Source organism: Canis aureus, chromosome 13 (genome assembly GCF_053574225.1).
Source record: "Canis aureus isolate CA01 chromosome 13, VMU_Caureus_v.1.0, whole genome shotgun sequence".
Lineage (NCBI taxonomy): Eukaryota > Metazoa > Chordata > Mammalia > Carnivora > Canidae > Canis > Canis aureus.
Genome location: NC_135623.1, coordinates 10,117,667 through 10,138,920, shown reverse-complemented (window position 1 = coordinate 10,138,920; position 21,254 = coordinate 10,117,667). Strand labels below are relative to the sequence as shown.

The 21,254-nt window shown below is 39.8% G+C and overlaps 1 protein-coding gene across 22 annotated transcripts in view; it reads left to right on the top strand.

Moving 5' to 3' along the window:
* The window catches only part of MACF1 (microtubule actin crosslinking factor 1), a 338,748-nt gene that overhangs the window by 198,877 nt on the left and 118,617 nt on the right, over nucleotides 1–21,254 (top strand). For 20 of the 22 annotated variants that reach the window (XM_077844663.1, XM_077844661.1, XM_077844668.1 and 17 more), the window contains 9 exons: nucleotides 115–308; nucleotides 1,300–1,462; nucleotides 2,418–2,501; nucleotides 5,531–5,638; nucleotides 5,841–5,939; nucleotides 7,811–7,963; nucleotides 8,483–8,571; nucleotides 11,568–11,703; nucleotides 15,292–20,733. In XM_077844663.1, coding sequence (XP_077700789.1) covers nucleotides 115–308; nucleotides 1,300–1,462; nucleotides 2,418–2,501; nucleotides 5,531–5,638; nucleotides 5,841–5,939; nucleotides 7,811–7,963; nucleotides 8,483–8,571; nucleotides 11,568–11,703; nucleotides 15,292–20,733 — 6,468 coding nt within the window. The remainder of the gene's footprint in view (nucleotides 1–114; nucleotides 309–1,299; nucleotides 1,463–2,417; nucleotides 2,502–5,530; nucleotides 5,639–5,840; nucleotides 5,940–7,810; nucleotides 7,964–8,482; nucleotides 8,572–11,567; nucleotides 11,704–15,291; nucleotides 20,734–21,254) is intronic. The other 2 variants (XM_077844666.1, XM_077844665.1) reach the window with 1 other exon arrangement.

The window sequence follows — 21,254 nt, the reverse complement described above, 5'->3', positions numbered from 1 at the left end:
ATTCCAAATATAATGTGGAGTCAGCTATAGACAATGGCCTTGTTTTCCACCTTAGTCTGAATCCTTTTTAGCATGAAACATATTTAACCTGTTGCTGTACTTGTGTTTATATAGCACTGGCTTAGTGACGTGAAGGACAAGAATTCAGTGTTTTCAGTCCTGGATGAGGAAATTGCCAAGGCTAAGGTAGTGGCAGAGCAGCTGAGTCGTCTGACCCCAGAGCGAAACCTGGATTTGGAGCGCTATCAGGAAAAAGGTTCCCAGCTGCAGGAACGTTGGCATCGGGTTATTGTTCAGCTGGAGACCCGGTGAGTGGTGGCCTCCCCCTTTTTTTCCTTCCTTTTCAGGGACTAGGTTTTAAACAGAAATTGAATTATATCTATATGTTCCTTATTTAAAGGTAGGAAGTGATAGAGAAGGGTACAAATTGAATGACAGTATGCCCTCTAGATAAGAGAAATGATAGAAAATTGGGACCACCAACCCCAAAGCAGATCTGAGGCTTGCTTTTAAGTCAGCAGTGATGGTTCTGTTAGGAATGCTTCTCCTGTACCAGTTTTTACCTAGTAAAGCCATGATGACAATGAATCGAACTATGAGCCATTTTTCATAGTGAAGTTTTGCAGAATTTCTTGCTTTTCCTTTCATTTGCTAGTCAGTGGTTTTTATATTTGTAACTTGAAGTCCTTCTTCTGATGTCTGATTTGAATAGGAAAGATAAAAAATGACCTTTCTGAGGCTAGGCAAATATAGAAGGTTGCCTATATATAGTTGCCTATATATGAGTTGCTAGAACTCATAAGTTTGGATTGATTATCTATAACTGAATTACTATCCCAAGTCTAGTTAGACTAACAAAAGTGATATAAGAAACTTGTTACTGAAATTAATAGAAAATCATTACTATTTTCACCCACCTTTTGCAAAGAAATTATAGCACCTCCTCAGTCCTAATTGGGGTACTCTGTCATCAGGAAACAGAAGGTATAGTCAGCACTGCCTTACTGGCAACCCTGGTGATCCTTGGTAAGTAAAAATTTGATAAGGATCATCATGGGATGCCAGGCTCCAAGGCAGTATCCAGGGCTAGCATATACAACTGGTTTCTATTCCTTTTACCCCACAGGGTACTGGGTACAAGCATAGTTTTCAGCATTGCACTGCTGTTCTACCAAAATAAAGATGTATCCTCTGTGATCAAGCCCAACTGGAGGAAAGGGCTGAGAAAGAATGGCTCCATTTATTTTATTGTTTGTACCCAGGTATCTGATGGCAGTTTCTTTCCCTTTGCTCCTCCAGCCAATCTGAGCTAGAAAGTATCCAGGAAGTTCTTGGAGATTATAGAGCCTGTCATGGAACTCTCATCAGATGGATTGAGGAGACCACTGCCCAGCAGGAAATGATGAAGCCAGGCCAGGCAGAGGATAGCAGAGTGCTGTCCCAGCAGCTCAGCCAACAGACGGTGGGTGTAGCACTCTTGTGGTAATAGTTGGCTGGAGGGGGGTGGGGGTAGGTGAGAGGGGAGTGGGGAGGGTTTAGTTCATCATAAAAGAAGATGATAAACTAGCTATTAAGCTTCCCCCAAGTGGTAGGACATTCTGAGCCTCTTCTTCAAGCAGAATGATTTCAAGATGATGCTGGTTTTGGCTTTGCATTTAGGCCAGAAAGACTTGTAAGGTCCTTTCCAGTTCTGAGTTGTAGTGACCATCTATTATAACCATAGATGGACAAATTAAAATTGTCTTTCTTCATTTTGTTTATTTTTTTTTCTTTTTCTTTTTTTTTCATTTTGTTTCTTGATACTGCTTTTGATCTTACTAGGATTGGAATCTGAGGCATTAAAACTGGGAAAGATGTGAATGGACAAAAATTGTTTGAAGTTTTCACTTGTTAGTATTTGGGGGATTTTTTTTTTTTTTTTTTAGCTTGTTTTGATTAGCATTATAGTTTAGAGTATGAAATCTGGTATTGGATTGCTTAGATTCCAGTCCTGGCTCACTCACTCACTATGAGACCTTGACCAAATTACTTAGCCTCTCAGTATTCTACTTCCTCGTCAATAAAATGGATCTAGTCCATTATTTGCTCAACCTACCTCACTCATAAGGTTATTGTTGTCAGGGTTCAATGAAGTGACACATGTAAAATATGCAGAACAGTGGTTTCTGAAGTGTGGACTCCATACTAGTAGCATCAGCATCACCTGGGAGCATTAAGAAATGCAAGTTCTCAGACCTACCCAAACCAACCAAGTCAGAAACTCCGGAGGTGTGGGGCCCAGCGATCTGTATTTTATTGAGCCTCATAGGTGATTCTGATGTAGCTAAGATTTGGAAACTGCCTTAGAGCATAGTAAATGCTCGGCTGTTTTGATGACAATAGGGAGAAAGATAATGTTGTGATACTTTGTTTTCTAGGATCTGTTTGCAGAAATCGAGAAGAATCAGACAAAGCTGGACCAATGTCAAAAATTTTCCCAGCAATACTCCACTATTGTAAAGGTAACTCTACATATCCCCAGAGGAACATAAATGATCTCCAGCGTAGGAAGATCTTCCTCGTCACTGTAGGTTTTGTTTCTAGACAAATAAGCACTTCTACTAGAGGCTGGCCCCATCCTCCAATTAATGCAGATGTGTACTCTTCATGGCCCTACATATGGGAATGCTCAGAGTGGTACCAGACATCAGCCCTGATTCAAGGAGTTACCCCTTTGGGTGATTCATAGGTTTTTAAAATTTGCCATGTCAGAATGTTTTGGATTTCTTCTCAAATATAATTCTCATTGTCTTGCCTATTTCAGGAAATCATGTCCTATTTTCCTACTTGCTGAAGCAAAAAACCCGAGAGTCATCCTTACCTCTTCTCCTTGCCTAAACTTTATGTTCAGTCTGTGAACAACATGTCTCCATCTTCCAGTATATCACTGACCTATCTTTCGTTACCCACCCACCTGCCCCTCCATTTCTCTGCTTTGCATCTAAGTAAGGAATCTTCCTTAGACTATTCTAATAACCTCTGAGCTGACCTTTTGCTTTTACTCCTGCCCCACAGACTATTGTCCCACACAGTAGCCAGGTTCACCTTTTTAGAACGTACTAGGTGTCACTGAATCACAGATGTCACCAATTATAAACCATACTGTTATTTTATACACTACCAAGAAAGAGGAAACTCTGCCAATTATGCAAATACCATTTGACTGTAAAACTTATTCTAGTTTTAGAGATACTAAAATATGGGGGAAATGTGTACCTTACAACAGCTGAAATATGGTAAATTGGATCATGTCACTCTTCCTGCTAAAAACTGTCCAAAATTTCATATCCTACTCATAATAAAATCCTAAAGCTATATATGGCTTTATGAGGCCCTGCATAATCTGGTCCCCCCTCCCTATTTCTCTGATAACATCTTTAAATAAAAATGACCTGAGATTATTATATATTTATTATGTTCCTTCCCATGAGAATTTAAGTTCCAAGGGAACAAGGTGTTTTTTTTTTTTTTTTTAAGATTTATTTATTTATTCAGGGGGGGCGGCTGGGCAGAGCAGAGACACAGACAGAGGGAGAAGCAGGCTCCATGCAGGAAGCCTGACGTGGGACTCGATCCCGGGTCTCCAGGAACATGCCCTAGGCTGCAGGCAGCGCGAAACCGCTGCACCACCAGGGCTGCCCGAACAAGGTTTTTTCTAACTTGTTCTCCACTCTATGTATAGCACTCAGAACAATGACAGGTACATAGTAGATGCTCAACAAATATTTTTTGAATGAATACATTTCTTTAGTTAATAACAGAAGACTTGATAACACGAAGAATTAATTAATTAATTAATTGTTTATTTTACATGAAGAATTTAGTCCAAATCCTAGCTTCACCATTTTCCAGGCTAAAGACTTTGAGCAACTGTCTTAGCCTCTCAGGGTATCTATTGCTCTGTCTACAAAATGGGAACAGTAACTACCTCACTGAATGATTATAAAGATTATGTGAGATAATGTATACATAGGACATTTCCTCAAGCTTAAAATACATTTAGTAAACGGTAGCATCTTCTTTGATTAGTAGTACCGTTTTATTACATCTATTGTTTTTTAAATTTTTTTAAATTTTATATTTTTAAAGATTCCATTTATTTATTTGAGAGAGGGAACGAAGGAGAGAGAAAGCACGAGCAGGGAGAGGGGCAAATGGAGAGGGAGAAGCAGACTCCCTTGCTGAGCAACAGGAAGGAGCCCAAGGCGGGGCTCCATCCCAGGACTGTGGGATCATGACCTGAGCCAAAAGTAGACACTTAACCAACTGAGCCACCCAGGCGCCCCACTACTACTGTTTTTTTTATAGACTACTTAAGGAACTCATTGTGTGTTTTCCTTCTGCCTAGAGTTTTCTAAGTAGACAACAGAAAACAAGACATTCTAGGCAAAAGGAACTGCATAATCAAAGGCACAGAAGAATGGAAATATAACGACTGTATGAGGAAATAGCAAAAATGCTGGCATAACTAGAAAGTGTATGGTACATAAGAAGCAGTGACTATGAAAAAGAAGGGGAGGTTGAGTTCAGTCTATGAAAGACTATGTCCAATTCTCTTCACTTTACCTTCTGTTCTTATTTCTTACCATGAGATGTTAGAACCAGGAACATCAGGATCATTTTGGAGCTTGTCAGAAATACAGAATCTTCAGCCTGCCAAATCAGAATCTCAATTTCAATAAGATCCCTAGATGATTTGTGTACATGTTGATATTTGAGAAGCTCTAATCTTTGTAAAGCTTTCAAACAGAGGAATGAAGTGGTCATCTTTGTGTTTTAGAAAAGTTATTCCGGTGGCAGGATAGAAAATAAATTGTGAAGAGAGCACAGTAGGAGAGTAGTAATAGGCTCTTGTGCCCATCCATGAGATATGAAGAGGGTCTGGCCAGTGGCAACACTCAGAATTGCAGAGGGAGTGTCAGCATAGTACAGGGACAAGAGAAGAGCATTGGTTTAGGATTACTCTGTGTCTCACCCACTGAGTAATCAGGGGAACTCACTTCCTGTCTCTGAGCTTCAGTTTCCCAGTGGATGAGATGAAAAGGATGGTCAGCAAACAAACTGCAAACTCAAGACTCACCAAACTGTGACCCACAGGCTAAACTGAGCCTGGATATCTGTTTTTGCATGGCCCATGAGAAATGGCTAAAAAAATTTTTTGAAGGAAGAATAGTACTTTATGACACATGAAAATTCTATGAACTTCAACTTTTAGTGTCCATACATACATGACATTTTATCATAACACAGCACACCCTTTCATTTACTGATTGTCTACAGCTTCTTTTAATTACAATGGCAGAGTTGATCAGCTATGACAGATCATATGGGCTGATAGTTTCCATCTGGCCCTTTAGGGGAAAAGTTTGCTAACCACTGGTTTAAATGATCACCAAAATGCTTCCAGCAATGAAATGCTATGATTTTGTTGTATGAATTATGTGAGCTGTAAAGCCCTATGTAAATGTAGTGAAATTTCTTCCTCCCCAAGGACTATGAATTGCAACTGATGACATACAAGGCCTTTGTGGAATCACAGCAGAAATCCCCTGGCAAGCGCCGTCGAATGCTTTCCTCCTCAGATGCCATCACGCAAGAGGTGAAAGGGTGGGGAAAGGACATGCCACTATTTTCCCTTAAGGAAAGATTTGTTGTCAGGGCCCTGACAGTTTGATTTAGAGCTTATCTTTCTGTTGAGCATGTGATTTCATGAAAACTTCCTCTTATTTTCAACTATTTAAATATACCTTTCTGGCAGATAATTTATCTAAACTGTTTTTGTTTTTTTTTTTGAACCATAGTTCATGGACTTAAGGACTCGCTATACAGCACTGGTGACCTTAACCACTCAGCATGTAAAATATATCAGTGATGCACTCCGGCGACTGGAGGAGGAAGAGGTGAGGACAGTTGGGTCCTAAATCATTTTGAAAATAGAATTAAAAATCCTGTGTCTCATCTATCAAAATTTAAATTTACAGCCAATTCTCATTATTCACAGTAGTCATGTTCTGTGACATTACTATGCATACTACATTAGGGAATACTGGACTCTTGCACTTAGTGGGAAATACAGGGTTAGATTCCTGTAAGCCTCTGGTCACACCTTTTAGAGCACAAATAATATATAATCTTGTTTTACGTGTGTTTTTGTGTAAAAACACTTTATTTAATATATACTGTTGATTCAGGCCAAGTGCACTATAACTCACACCTGAATGAAGTTTATTTAATATACATTTTCTCTGTAAGGCCCATCATAGCCTTCATTGCTTAGGAACACAAGACACTTCAGAACTATGCTTGGGTCCCTTTTAAATGGCAAAATCTCTGTGACTATCATAAATTCTGTGACTATCATAAATAAATAAAAAAAAATTAAAAAAAAAAAAAAGGGATCCCTGGGTGGCGCAGCGGTTTAGCGCCTGCCTTTGGCCCAGGGCGCGATCCTGGAGTCCCGGGATCGAATCCCACGTCGGGCTTCCGGTGTATGGAGCCTGCTTCTCCCTCTGCCTGTGTCTCTGCCTCTCTCTCTCTCTCTCTCTCTCTCTCTCTCTCTCTGACTATCATAAATAAATAAAAAATATTTAAAAAAATAAATAAATGGCAAAATCACCAACAAAAATTGTGGGAAAAAATGGCACTAAATAGATTGTGAAAAGGACACTTGTTGAGAGCTGTATCAGAGCTGAAACAAGAAGATAGAGTGTCCCCTTGTTCTATCTCAGCTGGGAATGTTGAGTATATCTGAGAATGTGCTTATGGCACAGGTATTGATTTTGGGGTTAAAAATAAAATATAGTGAGTACACAAATTCACAAATAGGGAATTTGTGAATAATGAGGATTAACTATCTTATGTCCAACACTCCCACCTCTAAGTATCTTCATTATAGAAATATTGTGTGAAAAAAGGAGATGTGAGCAAAGATCCTTAATAAAGTATAATCTGTTAAAGGGAAATATTGGAAACATTCAAATTCTGTATAATGGAATGCTATGAAACTGTTAAAAAAATGTAATAGGTTTATTATATATTGTATTCTTATTATAAGATAAAGTGTTAAGAATTTCATGAGGAAAATACATTTATAACGCTATACTGTATTTCTCGAAAAAAATTGATGTGTAAGTAGAGCTGGGCAATTCAAACCCATGCTGTTCAAAGGTCAGCTGTACACTAAATTTCTGTGAAATGAGATTAAAGGGACATATATTACACATTTCAGATTATTTGCATTTGTTATAATGTGTATGGAATCTTTTTGTAATTCTAAAAAACTGTGTCTTTCCAAAGGAAGTTTCTGCATGTTCACCCACTTGTATAAAAGAACTATTGTTGGAAATATTAACTTACATCAATTTTTGTCTATGTGAATTAGCAAAAAACTTCTTTATGTCAATAACTACCTCATTTAATCTCTGTAGACTTCACTCTCTTTACCTATAAATCTAGCAATCATGAAAATAAGGTGTTATATGTAAAGGATTTTTAAAAATCAGTAAATAATTATTGAACGTCCTTCATATATTAAAAAAATGTGCTTTTTTAAGGAAAGGTGCCAACTTAGATAAGATGAATTTAGCTACTAGTATCACACAGTTTTACACCTGTGAACAATGCTCTGGCTGGGTAAATTATATTTATCTTGGGGTTATTTTAGCTTCCTACTGACTTAGGTGACTTTCGTGTCTCTATTTTAGGAAATCAGATGTTAGGCCAGTTTAATAAGACATTGACCAAGATACTGATTTTCTAATTCCTATTTTAGAAAGTTGTTGAAGAGGAAAAACAGGAGCATGTGGAGAAAGTTAAAGAACTTTTGGGCTGGGTGTCTACCCTAGCAAGGAATACACAAAGCAAAGCTACCTCATCCCAGACCAAAGAATCAACAGACATTGAAAAAGCTATTTTAGATCAGCAGGTGAGTAGAAGATCTGTCTGTCTCTTGTTGGGTAGAATAATATATAATAACACATTAGGTGGGAATAAAACAAAGCACATATGGGCCACCCCAGGAATGATTATCTCAACAAATGTTAACTGCCAGGACTTAAAGAAACTTAAGAAATCATCTTATTTGTACTTCTACCTTCTTAATCAACTTTCGTTAGTTCATTGGTAATAATAATCTGAACTGGACAGCCCTGGTGGCTCAGCGGTTTAGCGCCACCTTCAGCTCAGGGCGTGATCCTGGAGACCTGGGATCACGTCCCATGTCGGGCTCCCTGCATGGAGCTTGCTTCTCCCTCTGCCTGTGTCTCTGCCTCTCTCTCTCTCTCTCTCTCTGTCATCCATGAATAAAGAAATAAAATATTTTAAAAAATAATAATAATAATTGAACTAAGGATTTTCCCTAGGATTTTTTTAAGCATTATTTCAAATAATTTTGATCCTTTAATTTCTTGGGTTCTGAAGCTATACTCTTATTTCTGTCATGTAGGTTCTGGCAGAGGAGCTGACAACCAAGAGGGAACAAGTCTCTGAGGCAATTAAAACATCCCAGATCTTCTTGGCCAAGCATGGTCATAAGTGAGTATTAGATGAGAGATTATGGCACATCTAGGGGACTGAATCTATCTGACTAAAATTTAGGATTATGGTGAGATTTCAGGCTGGAGAGTTCAGGGCTTTAAGAGCCAGATTATGAAAAGCCTTATAGTTCATGAGAAGAATTAACATTTTACCTTATTGGCTATGGGGAGAAGCCTTATACTTGATTGGATTTTGTTGATGAAGGTTTCTAGGACAGTTTTACAGAGAGTAGATTAACATAGGCCGGAGTGGAGGCCTGAGAGACCAGTAAAGAGGCTGTTGTGATGATACAGGTGAGAAATGATGAAGGTAGAGAAGGGCACAGGTTCAAAAGATACTAAAGATGATGAATTTACAGTGTTAGTGACAAATGAAAATTGTCAACTATAACTTCCAAGTTTCTGGCTTAGGCCCCTGAGTGTATGGTGATGCCACTAATGAAGATAGAGAATACAAAAGCAGGTGTGGATTGAGGGAGAAGAAGGCAGCTTTGGTTTTAGATATTATGAATGTGAGCTCAGAGGGCATCAGAGTGGAAATACTTAGCATGTATTAGGAAGTACCTAATACATTAATTTATGCCTTACGTAGTTCCACTAAAGTTGTCCAATGGGTAACTGTGTTTGTAAATTTAGGATTAATGAGAGAAATCTAATGTGATATAGATCTGAGTCATCAGCATAGTAGAAAGAAAGCATGAGTGGATTACCTTACAAGGGTTCAAGGGCTTCCTGGTTGGTGCTCCTCAGCCTGTAAAGGAAGTTTTACACAAGCATGGGGAAAACTATGAGTGATACCTTAGAACCCAAGAGAGAACAGAATTCTAGAAAAAAAGAAAGTGGTCAAAAGTCAAGAAAGATTGAGACTTGAGAAGTTTCTGAATTGGGCAAGTTGGTGACTGGTATAAAGTGAGGGCATGATGTCAGATTGAGTTTGGTCTGGAGTAGGGAGCACAGGAGGGGAAGAAGGTAGTGATGGGAAAAAGAGACTACTCTTTCAAGAAGCCTGGCCATAGGAAAGGACAAATAATACAGTATACAATGAAAGTAGAATATATAATCAAGAAAGACTTGTTTTGGGGCTCCTTAACTAACTCAGTTAATCATCTGACTCTTGATCTCAACTGAGGTCTTGATCTCAGGATTGAGTTCAAGCCCCTCATTGGGCTCTGCAAGGGTGTGGAATCCTCTTTAAAAAAAAAAAAATGACTTGTTTTCTTAAAAGATCAGAGAGATGTACCTGTGTTTATGGCCTGGATCTCAAGGACCAAAAGGGAGAAAGAGATTGAAGTAATCCAAAAGAGGTTCTGGAACATGCAGGAAAGGATAAAATTCATTAATGAGTGGAAAGTACAACCCTAGACTAGAGTTGAGACAACTTTTCCTCTGAGGTTTGAGGAAAAGGAGATTAGGAAAGGTGTGGATGAAGGTATATATGCCAGAAGTAAAGACAAAAGGTGAGAGAATTCATGCACAGTGGTCTGTCTGCATTTTCTCCTTGAAATAGGCAGGGTGGTTATTTGCTGTGAGTTATGGGAGCTGAGGGCAAGGGAATTAGGATTGACTGGGGCCTCTGAGAAGGGTTGTCAAGAAGCTCTGAGATCTAGTAGAGTCTGGGAACCAGTAGGATCCCCTCCACAGGGACCCCCAACACACACATACGATGTACTTCCCCTGTAGGCAGGAGTAGAGAAGTCCGGTGGTTCAGTTGATCTGGGCAGGAGTTTCATAAGTTAGCAAGGATAGAGTTCAAGGATAATAGCAGGGACCTGATTGTGCTGATGGACTGTGGGGTTTGAACTCTAAAAAGAAGATGTGAAGATCATAGAGAGGACTGATAGATTAAGAAAAAATGGGGAGTGGAGGTAAGGAAGGCTTTGGAAATCTCAGTAAAGTGATGGATAGTTGTAATATGTATCACAGGATTCATTCTCAGAAACAGTATTGAATGAGATAAAGAAGTCTTAAAAAAAAAAAAAAAAAGTCATGAAATTCACCAGATTCAAGATCATGGTCACCTCTAGGGAGAACGGTAAAAGAATGGGGTTGGTGACACATGTACATTGGACTTTGGATATATCTGTAATATCTTATTTCTATGGAAAAGATCTAAAATTGGGGCACTTGGTTGGCTCAGTTGGTTGAGAGTCCAACTCTTGGTTTTGGCTCAGGGTCATCAGACAGAGCCCTGCCTCAGGTTCCATGATTAGCAGTGGGTCTGGTCTGCTTGAGATTCTCCCTCTCCCTCTGCCCACCCCCCTACTCTCTCTCAAATAAATAAATCTTTTTTAAAATAAGAAAAAGATCTAAAGCAAATCTGGTATAATGTCAAAATTTAGTAAAACTGGATAGTTGAGTAGTAGGTAAATAAGACTTCATTTATTTTCTCTTTTGTTTGTTTAAAATATTTTATTTTGAAATGAGAAATGGCATAAGAGTAAAGAAAGACAACTGGAAAGGTAGGGTTATAATCAGAAGTTATTATCAGATAGTAGATTCTTGAAGCTTAAAAGTTTAGAATTAGAATAATTTTAGATGATGGCAAGATCTGAGTTTGCTATGTGTGGATTCAATTAAAGTGGAGTATAGGCTCTTTGGATTGGAGACCTCACCAAGAATCATGACTTGATTTGAGATAAATAGGAATATGAGCTAGATGAATATGGAAGAGTGATCAGATCATCCATAGTTAACAGTGACAAAGAAGAATACCATCCAAGGTGGAGAAGTCATGATTTTTTTTTTTTAATTTTTTTATTTATTTACGATAGTCACACAGAGATAGAGAGAGAGAGGCAGAGACATAGGCAGAGGGAGAAGCAGGCTCCATGCACCGGAAGCCCGATGTGGGATTTGATCCCGGGTCTCCAGGATCGCGCCCTGGGCCAAAGGCAGGCACTAAACCACTGCGCCACCCACGGATCCCGAAGTCATGATTTTGAAGCAAAAGATAAAAATTTCTCTCTGAAAGAGCTTCAATGCTTCATCTTCCAGGCTCTCAGAAAAAGAGAAGGAACAAATATCTGAGCAATTGAATGCCCTGAATAAGACTTACCATGACCTTTGTGATGGTTCAGCAAACCAGCTTCAGCAACTTCAGAGCCAGTTGGCCCAGCAGACAGAACAAAAGGTACTTTTACTTTCTTTCTCCAAATGGGAAGGGTACCTTTTGAATGGTATGAAAGCAGCTTTGCTGTTTGAGAATCGTGTTCACTAGCTTTCCATGACCAATGTGACTTAATTTTTAACCTCACCATAGCAGCCATTTGTCTTGTGTTTCTTTACTGGGGTTCCATGATGTATTGGTCAGTCAAGAATACTAGAAGGCACTCATGACCAACGCTGTAGATCCTGGTTCACCGTTTCTGTTGTCTGCCATTTTGTGGCAGACCACAGTTGAGAACATAAATCCTATATTATATGTGATCACAGGGCAGTGGGATTATTCCTTATTGGCATTGTGTCCCAGAAGTTGATAGCCAGGAGTTCTGAATATTGGGAAGAAAAAGGCATGTCCTCTTCCCCCATACTTTTTTTCATATCTACTAAATGAATGAGAAATGTTCATTTTCCAAGCAAACTGGTAGATTAGCTGCACTGACTGAGACGCTGGTTCCCCTTACCCATAGTCATCCCATCATGTGACTTCTTTACCAGTTCCCACTCATATTCACTTCCTGGACCATATGAAATTGTCAAATTCCTCCTGGTTGTCCTGAGTTCTTCCTGGATACTTGTGTGTATATGTAAACTTACCATATTATATACATGTGTCTCTGGGATATATATGTGTGTTTGCCTGCTTATTTCCTATGTTGTGAAGCAATGGCCATCCTGTGTGGGGCAGGTCAAAATTTAATGTCTTGTGGTTAATCAGATTTGGTCTAGATGATGCTCAAAATGATATTCACACAAAACATGCTTTGACTCTGGTCCTTGGATATGAAATTGGTACATCGGGAGCTAGAGTTGTAAAGACCACAAGACAGAACCAGCCATGATTTATTTGAGAGTAGATTTCCAAAAAGAACGTGCTGATTTAGCATTCTCTGTGTCAGGTGGCCCACTTCTTAGTGGCTTATTGCTTCACCATATAAGGGAGTATGTGAAAAGTTTTAACAATTGCTTGCTGAGAACACCCAGTTCTCATTTTGAAAGGTTAAAAAGGGGGAGAAAACAAAAGGAAAGACAAGCTGCTGAGCACCACTACATTGAGCATGATGTGTCCCCGTTATTGTTTGTGCGTTTCATGTGAAGTATTGTTCCAATTAACTGACATCCTTGCTTACAAGTTTCACTAACCCTTTGGAGTTTAAGCACAAATGCACAAAAGGGAAAAGAGGACGACCTGTTTGGGGTTCTTTTTTGCAAAAAAAAAAAAAAAAACAAAAACAAAAAACAGTCGCATGCTGGACGCTAACCCCAAGCTTACACTGTGTGTGCGATGCGGCTGAGCTGCTCCGTAAGGCTCTCTCTCTGTCTGCCCGAGGCGTGCTGCGACTCTGGTAAGTAGAAGCCTTTTACGTTTCCCTTCCTACTCTCCCTCTGTCTTGCTGTGCTTGTTTAGGTCAGAATTCCCATGTTTGGTGGGACTGAACTGGATTTTTCTGGATTACTTCCCAGCTCAGTGCTTCTTGCCTGTCCTTCAATTAAGAGAATACTGGAAGGAACAGCTTGTAGTCTTTTCTCTGTCTAGCAATTGGCTGGACTCCAGGTCTGTCTTCAATATCAGCATCTGTGGGACTCTAGGAATCTCATAGAAGAAATTAGAAGTTCTCAAAAGAGTCTTTTTCCTTTGTCATCATATCTGCTTCTGAATAGTCTTGTCCTGGATTTTGTTAAATAAAGAGATTATTCATGTATCTCAAAGTGTCATATTCCAGTACGATTTTCCCTTCAGTCTCTGTAGAACTGATACCTGGTAGGTTCTTAGAACTTGGTAGGTTCTTAGTACAAGTTGAACTACTTTCTAGGTCAGAACACAGAAGGGGGATGGGGAACAACACATAATATTTTAAGTAGTGTGCAAAATTCTGTTGTTCTATTATTTAAACAAATATAGTGAGAAAGGGGATGTGAACCAAACGTCTCCTCTCATTTGCTCTGAATTCTTTGTCTCTTAGAGCATGTGACTAACTGAATTTGAAATCCTTGGTGCATGTCTTCAAAATTGAGGGGCACATAGGTTGAGGATTTTAAGGATTTCCTTACTATTTACCAATTTATTTATTAATTCAGCAAATGTTTATTGAACTGCCGCAACTGTTACTAGACACTGAATGGGTGAAGTACCTGCTTTTGCAGAGCTTACTCTGACTGAGACAGAATAAAATGCATTATTTAGGAGGCAGGGAAGTGACTGGCAGTTGCTTCAACAACATCCTCCATGGATAAGCTCAAGAAGTAAATAAGGATCAGAAAGTAATACTGACTCAAGAGGGACAGACAAAATCATTTATAGAAAATAAAGATAATGAACATGAACAAGGAGAGGTAGAAAGTTGACAATAATAGAAGTATTTTAAATGGCAAAACACTTGAATGATTTAATTTCAGAATACCATCATTCTGTGATTAAAGGCTTCAAAAAAGGAATTCTTTTAGGAGCTCTTTTTAGGGTTTTTTTTGCAAGGGTCACTTCGGCGATATGTAAGATTTGCCTTATTTCCTAGACATGGGACATTATAACTCCTGTGTATGATGCAGCTCAACTGTATCATCTATCCTTCATGCTCTTCTGGATCTGATGGTGGAGGCAGTAGTAATAGCACAAGACTTAGATTCAGAACTTGATTTGATTCTGAACTCACTTGTATTGTGATCTTAGACAAGTTATCTAATAACCTTGCAGTGCCTCATTTTCTTATCTGCAAACTAAAGATTAAAATAATTGCTTTCATAGGATTGTTGTGAGGATTAAATATCTGCCTTCAGTAAATTTATTAAGTGCCCAAAAAGCAGTATCTGGAAGCATGGTACTTGTAACTGCCTGTGATAGCCTGGACCAGAAGGAAAGTTGCTAGTGGTTCCAGACGCAAAAGTTCCCAGTCTGTTCCTTCCTTGACTTGCTACTTCCAGTTCCCAGAACTAATTTAACTCAGGGTCGTTGCCTTGGGAGGTGCTGGCAATGGCCACCAACTATGACTGCCCCAATTGTAAAGCAGCTGCTTGAGTACTACACACTAGGCTGTTTACAGAGATGCACACCTGTTGTATGGCTACTGGCCTGCTTGAATCTTTCTTCTAATCCTGTGGGCTAGTCCTGCCAAACTCATTATTAGCAGGGAAGTACTATTTCAAGAGTCTTCTGCGTGGGTTGTAACATTGAGAAGTTGTTATATAGAGTTGACTTCTCACTTCTGGGGAACTGGTGTATTTCTAGAGGAACCTTTGTGTGGTGAGTCTTAGAAGTAGTTGATCTTTCACTTTCACTGCTTGCTACTTTGTAGAGCTTGTCACTCAGATATGCTTAATGCTACCCATCAGTCAAGTAATCTGTGATTTTCTGGCCATGTTCAACATTCTGTGGTTTTGACAAATTCTGTTTTAGTATTAATGCGGTCAGGCTTTAGAGTGTTTCCTACACATTGGGGCTCATCCCAGGTTGGGTTCTTCTTGTGGTCAGAATTTGATAAACTGTTGTTCTTTAAATGAATCCTTTAAGCAGTTGGGCTTCTCTGATTCAGTTTTCTTTTTCATTTTTTTTTTTTTTTTTTAGGGTTGCAGAGCAATTGCTGGGGTGATTGACCTAGGCACAGTGGAGATATTTCCCATCTTCAAAGCCATGCAAAAGGGCCTCATTGACCAAGACACAGGCCTTGTGCTCCTGGAATCCCAGGTTATCATGTCTGGCCTCATTGCCCCTGAGACCAGTGAGAAGCTCTCTCTGGAGGAGGGTCTAGCCAGAAACCTCATTAATCCCCCGATGTACCAGCAGTTCCAAGAGCTACAGGATGTCCTGTCCTTAATAAGCAGGCTTACTGAGAGCAAAGGCCTTCTTTCTGTGGTGGAAGCAATTGAGAAGAAAATAATCAGTGAGAGAGTTGGGCTGAAAGTTTTAGAAGCTCACCTGGCAGCTGGAGGTTTCCATCTCTCCCCTAATAAGAGCTGCATTAACCTAGAAGAGGCTTTTCACCAAGGCCTCATCTCTGCAAGGCTTCACTCAGTGTTAGAGTCTTCCCTGAAATCATCCAAGAATTTGATAGACCCCAACACAGCTGAGAAAGTCAGTTTGCTGGATCTGATGCAGAGATGTATTGTTCACCAGGACTCAGGGTTGAAACTGCTGCCTGTCAAGCAATTGGCAGGGGGAATGGTGAGCTTGAAATCAGGCCGGAAGGTTAGCATCTTCCGTGCAGTTCAGGAAGGCCTAATAGATAGGCAGGTCACTGTCCGGCTGCTGGAAGCTCAGCTTTTTGCTGGTGGCATAGTAGATCCAAGAACAGGACACAGACTTACCGTGGAAGAGGCTGTAAGACATAATTTGATTGACCAAGACATGGCCTGTGCTCTTCTCATAAGGCAGCTTCAGACAGGAGGCATCATAGACACAGTCACTGGGCATAGGCTGACCATAGATGAAGCCGTGAACAATGATCTAGTAGCTGCTAAGATTGCCCTTGTGATTCTGGAGTCCCTTTGGTCGTTCATGGGGTTGCTGTGGCCTGAATCTGGAGAGATCCTCCCAATCACAGATGGCTTGGAACAAGGTCTTGTGTCTACTGAACTAGCTCATAAAATCCTTAGTGGCCGACAGCATATTAAAGCTCTGTTTCTACCAGCAAGCACAGAGGTTTGGTCCTGGAAAAAAGTAGTAGAAGATGGTATGTTGGACAAAGATCTTGTTGATAACTTAAGATCAGTTTGCATACCTGATGTGATGCCCCACATGCAATTAGCAGATTCTTCAGAACGAAGCAAATTGAACATTAATCCTGGAGCAGGAGGTCTGCCACGCAGCCAGAGCCAGACAGAGGGCATGGTAAGCCCGAGTGAAAAGCTGTTGTTTCAGCTGATGACTCACAGCTATATCAATGTGAGGGATGGACAGAGGCTGCTCCTGTTAGACAACAAACTGATAGAGACACTGACAGCAAGAGATGAACATCAGGCAGGTCCTCCAGAAATGTTTGAAGTTGGACATCAGAGACTAGAAACTCCTGAGGGATTACAAGAATCGATAAATGTCAAAACCACAGAAACTTTCTGTGATGGGCTGAGTAGGCAGCCACGTGAGTTCCAGGCTTCCTTTCAGAATGAAGAATATCCTAATCAGGCAGATTGTGCTGAAGCAAAGGGCAAAACGACCACTGTAGAAATTGAAGCTTCCCCAATAGAGAACTTTCAAAGAGACCTATTTGTGGGGGAACAAAAAGTAAGAAATCCAAATGTTGGTACTTTGATGGTCTTAGATAAAGGCAAATCAGAGTTAAAAAGACAATTGCTAGATACCAAAAAGGAAGAACTAATAGGAATGTCTACCAGAGAAAATGTTAGCAGGAGATTTCTCCATATAGTACCCACTGAGGAAGCTGAAGATGTGACCTTGGCGGCAGGCAGAGATCCTTTTTCTGTTGAGAAACTGAATGAAGAATGGCAGACTCCCGGAAAGACTTCCTTTCTGTGTCGGACAGAACAAGCAAACACACTTGACATTGAAATTCCAGGTGAAAGTGAAAGGCCACTCCTAAAACCCCAAAGCAAGAAGTCACAATTTCAGAGGAAAAAAATGCTAAATTTAGAATCAAAACTAGAGTCTGAAAATAACATGAATATTCCTACTCTAGACAAAAAGAAAAACTTAAGTAAAACATTTTCAGGTAGAGATGACCATAAACAAAATCCAGAAGGACATGACATTGTAGGTGGTAGTATGATGACATTAGAAAAGACAGATGCAGAAGATAATGATCATGAACCCTCTCTGTTATGCAGTCATCCTTCAGAAATGCTCCAGGAAGCTACCTTAAATACATTATCTGCACAATTACTAGATAGTGGTATCATTCACGAAAACACAGGTCAGAAGCTCTTACTAAATGAAGCAATAGCCCGAGGTATCGTGCCCAGTCACACTGCTGTGAAACTTATGGGAAAACTGAACATGTTTCGGGGCTTTTTTGACTCTCAGACCTGCGAGTCTCTGACCACTGAAGAAGTCATTGATGAAGGTCTTATGGATGAGAAACTGTTACATAATGTCCTCATGGCAGAGAAAGCTATTAGTGGAGTCTTAGACCCCCGTACCCGCACACTCTGCTCTGTGAAGGAAGCAGTTGCATTTGGACTTCTTGACACACAAACAGCCTCCAGAATTTTAGAGGGGCAGGTGGTGACTGGTGGAATTGTTGACCTGAAACGAGGCAAAAAGGTTTCGGTGACTTTGGCCTCAAATCTTGGCTTGGTGGACTGTGCTGACCAGACAGAGCTTATAAATCTGGAGAAAGCTTCCAAAGGCAGAGATGCTGAGAAAGCAGTGAGGGAGAGATTTATTAGCTTACAAATGGAGACAACTGGAATCGTGGACCCTGAGAGCAAAGCTCCTTTAACAATCATGCAGTCCATTGACAGAGGACTTCTGGAGAGAGAGGAGGCTATTCGGTTGTTGACAAAGCAGGTGGTAGATGGAGGTATCATTCACCATATATCTGGGATGAGACTTTCTGTTGATAATGCCTTTGAACATGGCATCATTGATGAAGATTTAGCTAAGCAACTCAAAAAAGCTGAGAACTTAAGCGTCTGTCAGTTTTTTCATCCTGAAACGAAGGAAACTCTTTCCCTTCTGGAAGCCATAAAATTAGATCTTGTTACCCCAGACTTGAAAAGAGAAATCCAAGAAATTCAGGCTTTGACTGGAAGCTTTGTGGATCTCATTTCTAGCCAGAGATTGACCTTGGCAGAAGCTGAAAAAGAAGGACTGTTAAGTAATAAAGCAATATTGTCTTCAGGAATGGTGCATGGGATTGTAGATCCTGAGAATTGCAGAATAGTTCCTTATTCAGAATTAGTAAAGAAATGTAAGATTGATATTGAATCTGGTCAGAGATATCTAGAAGTAATTCCCTTCTCAGGCATTAAAGATGAGGCTAGTGACAAAGTGCTAACACTGTCTCAAGCAACTCAGCTTGGAAAAGTGGACTTTTTATCTACACTGAAGGTTCTGGAAGCTCAGGCAAATACTGGGGGAATCATAGATACTGCCACAGGGAAAAGACTGACTTTAGCATCAGCTTTGGAAAAGGAATTAGTGGATGAAAACATGGTCAGAATTATTGCGTCTCGTCAGGTAGTAAATGGAGGAATTGTTGACATATTTAATGATCAGAGAGTGACTCTAAAGGAAGCTGTTGAGAAAAGACTTATAAGTCCTGAGCTGGCAACTATGATCCAGATAGATACTTTAGAGTCCTGTGATCACAGGGCTCAGATTGAAAAGCAAGATGGAATTGAAGTATGTGAAATAGAAAAGGAATTTCTAAGAAAGGAAATGTTAATTGATTGCAATCAGACTGCTGGAATGAATAATGGTAAAGGAGCAAGTGAGAAATTATTTCAGATTGGAAGTCAGTCTGCACAAGGAAAGGTTAAAGCAAGAGTTTCTGACAGGGGGCAGGCCAAAAAGAGCAGAGATATTTCATTAAAGGAATTAGAATGCAAGGCTCAAGATAAAAGGAGAGCTTCTCCAGATGCTGAAGAATCTGTCAGTATCATAGTTCCTGGTCATCATAAAGGTACACCATTGGGCCAAGGTTTGGTGACACACTCTCACTCGGAAGTTTGTAATTTTAAACTCAAAGAGGTGGCTAGTGATGACATGGAAAAAAACACAAATGAAGAGCAGGAAAACATGGGGGCCCACAGAGAAATTACTTCTCTTATGAAACATTCTATATCAGGTCCAGTTCCTAAAGAAATAGTAGAAAACCAGGAAAGAATTATTTCAGAAGTACAAGAATCAGATTATGAAACTTCAGGCAAATTGCCGAGTGAGCAGAAACCAATGAATACCAGCGAGAAAAGTAAGAGGGGGAAGAGGAAGATGATAATAGAAGAAAGTGTCAAAACATGCAAACCAATTCTTTCTGAAGAAAAGTTGAATCAAGAAACCACCATTAGAGCTGACCAGGGATCCAATGTAGAGAGTCCACCTGTGGAAATAACCATAAATGAAAAAGGAGAAGAAGCTGGTAGAAAGCTGGGATTTTCTATAATTTGTAAAACTCAAAACTCTTCCCCAGTGATACCCAAAGGGATTTCTGTAAATCAGGATGCTTTAACATTCTCCAAATCTTATCAGGTCAGTGAAGGAGAAGCAAAAAATCTAAGCCTCTCCTTAATCTTAAAACAAGAAGAAAATTTATCCCAAATTACTGGTGGGGCCCAGAGTGAACCATCCTCTTCTACGATCCCAAGACCTGAAGGATTACATTACCAGGAATCAGTTAGAAAGGCTCAAGTTGCAGGCAGATCCCAAATTTCTGAAACAAACAAGCCTTTCCAAGGAACCATCAGACTGGAGACCAACTCTTTTCAAGATTCTTGTGTTACTTTTAAGACCAAAGAAACCAAAGATCTGATTTGCTCCTCTGATGGATGTAAAGAAAGGTCATACCAGGAGCTACCTTTTGACTCAACAAGAACTCTTAAGTTAGAAGAAACTACAGTTTCTACAGTAGACCCAAAAGAAATCAATTATCTGGAATTCTCAGACAGAAAGGACTTTCATCATCAGGACAACAGAAGTGATGGTGAAATTTGTGGAGTTCTTGCATCTAACATAGTAACAACTCAGGAAATGACGGGAGAGAAATTTCTAGAAAGGTCAAACTCTACAGTTACAGGTGTAGAAGCAGCATCTTTTGAAGGCATAGCTCAGGGTGTTCCCAGAGTCTTAGTGTCCCTTCTTCCAGAGAAACTGTTCAAAGATGTGTCTCAAAAAGAGAGTTCAGGGCAACAAGATGCCACCATTAGTCCCACTATTCCAGAGACCAGTGAAGAAAAGCCAATACCACACGTACACCCTACATTGAAGATGGCTGAGAAGACACCACTGGAAAAGCTCAGAGAAAGCCCTGGTGGTGAACAGACTCCCTTCACGACTACAGCTGGGGGAAGGGGAAATGAAGGTGTAAACCTAGAGCCCTCCAGAACAACTAAAGTAAGTTTCCCATTTGGCGTGTTTGTATACATATTTTTTAAGATCTAACTAGTTTAATGCTAAAACTCTTGACTGGATATTGAGTTTACAGTATGTACAATTGTGTGCATACACACAGTTTCGGGAGACTAGAGGGTTCTCTAAGGTATAACTTAGTTTACTACCTTCTGTTTGTTACACTGTTGTTAGAAAATTAGGTAGAATGTCTTTCTGAAACGTGCAAGGTTTTTAAATTAGAAAATAGCATTGGAGCTAGTATGAACTACTAGAGTGATGCTACCTGTGGTTGGAATAGCTTTTGGAAGTTTTGCGGTGCTTATGGATTGGTAATCATGAGCCTCTCCGGGAAAGTTAATAAAATCACTTTTTTTTTTGGACTATTGATTTGGGACAACATAGACACAGTAACATGTTTCATTTCATTCCACCTGTGTGTAGTAAAAATTTCTATTTGTCAATAAGACCTGGCCTACTTTTAAAGGCAGAATTAAAGGAGAATGTCTAATCTGAGTGAGTTTTCT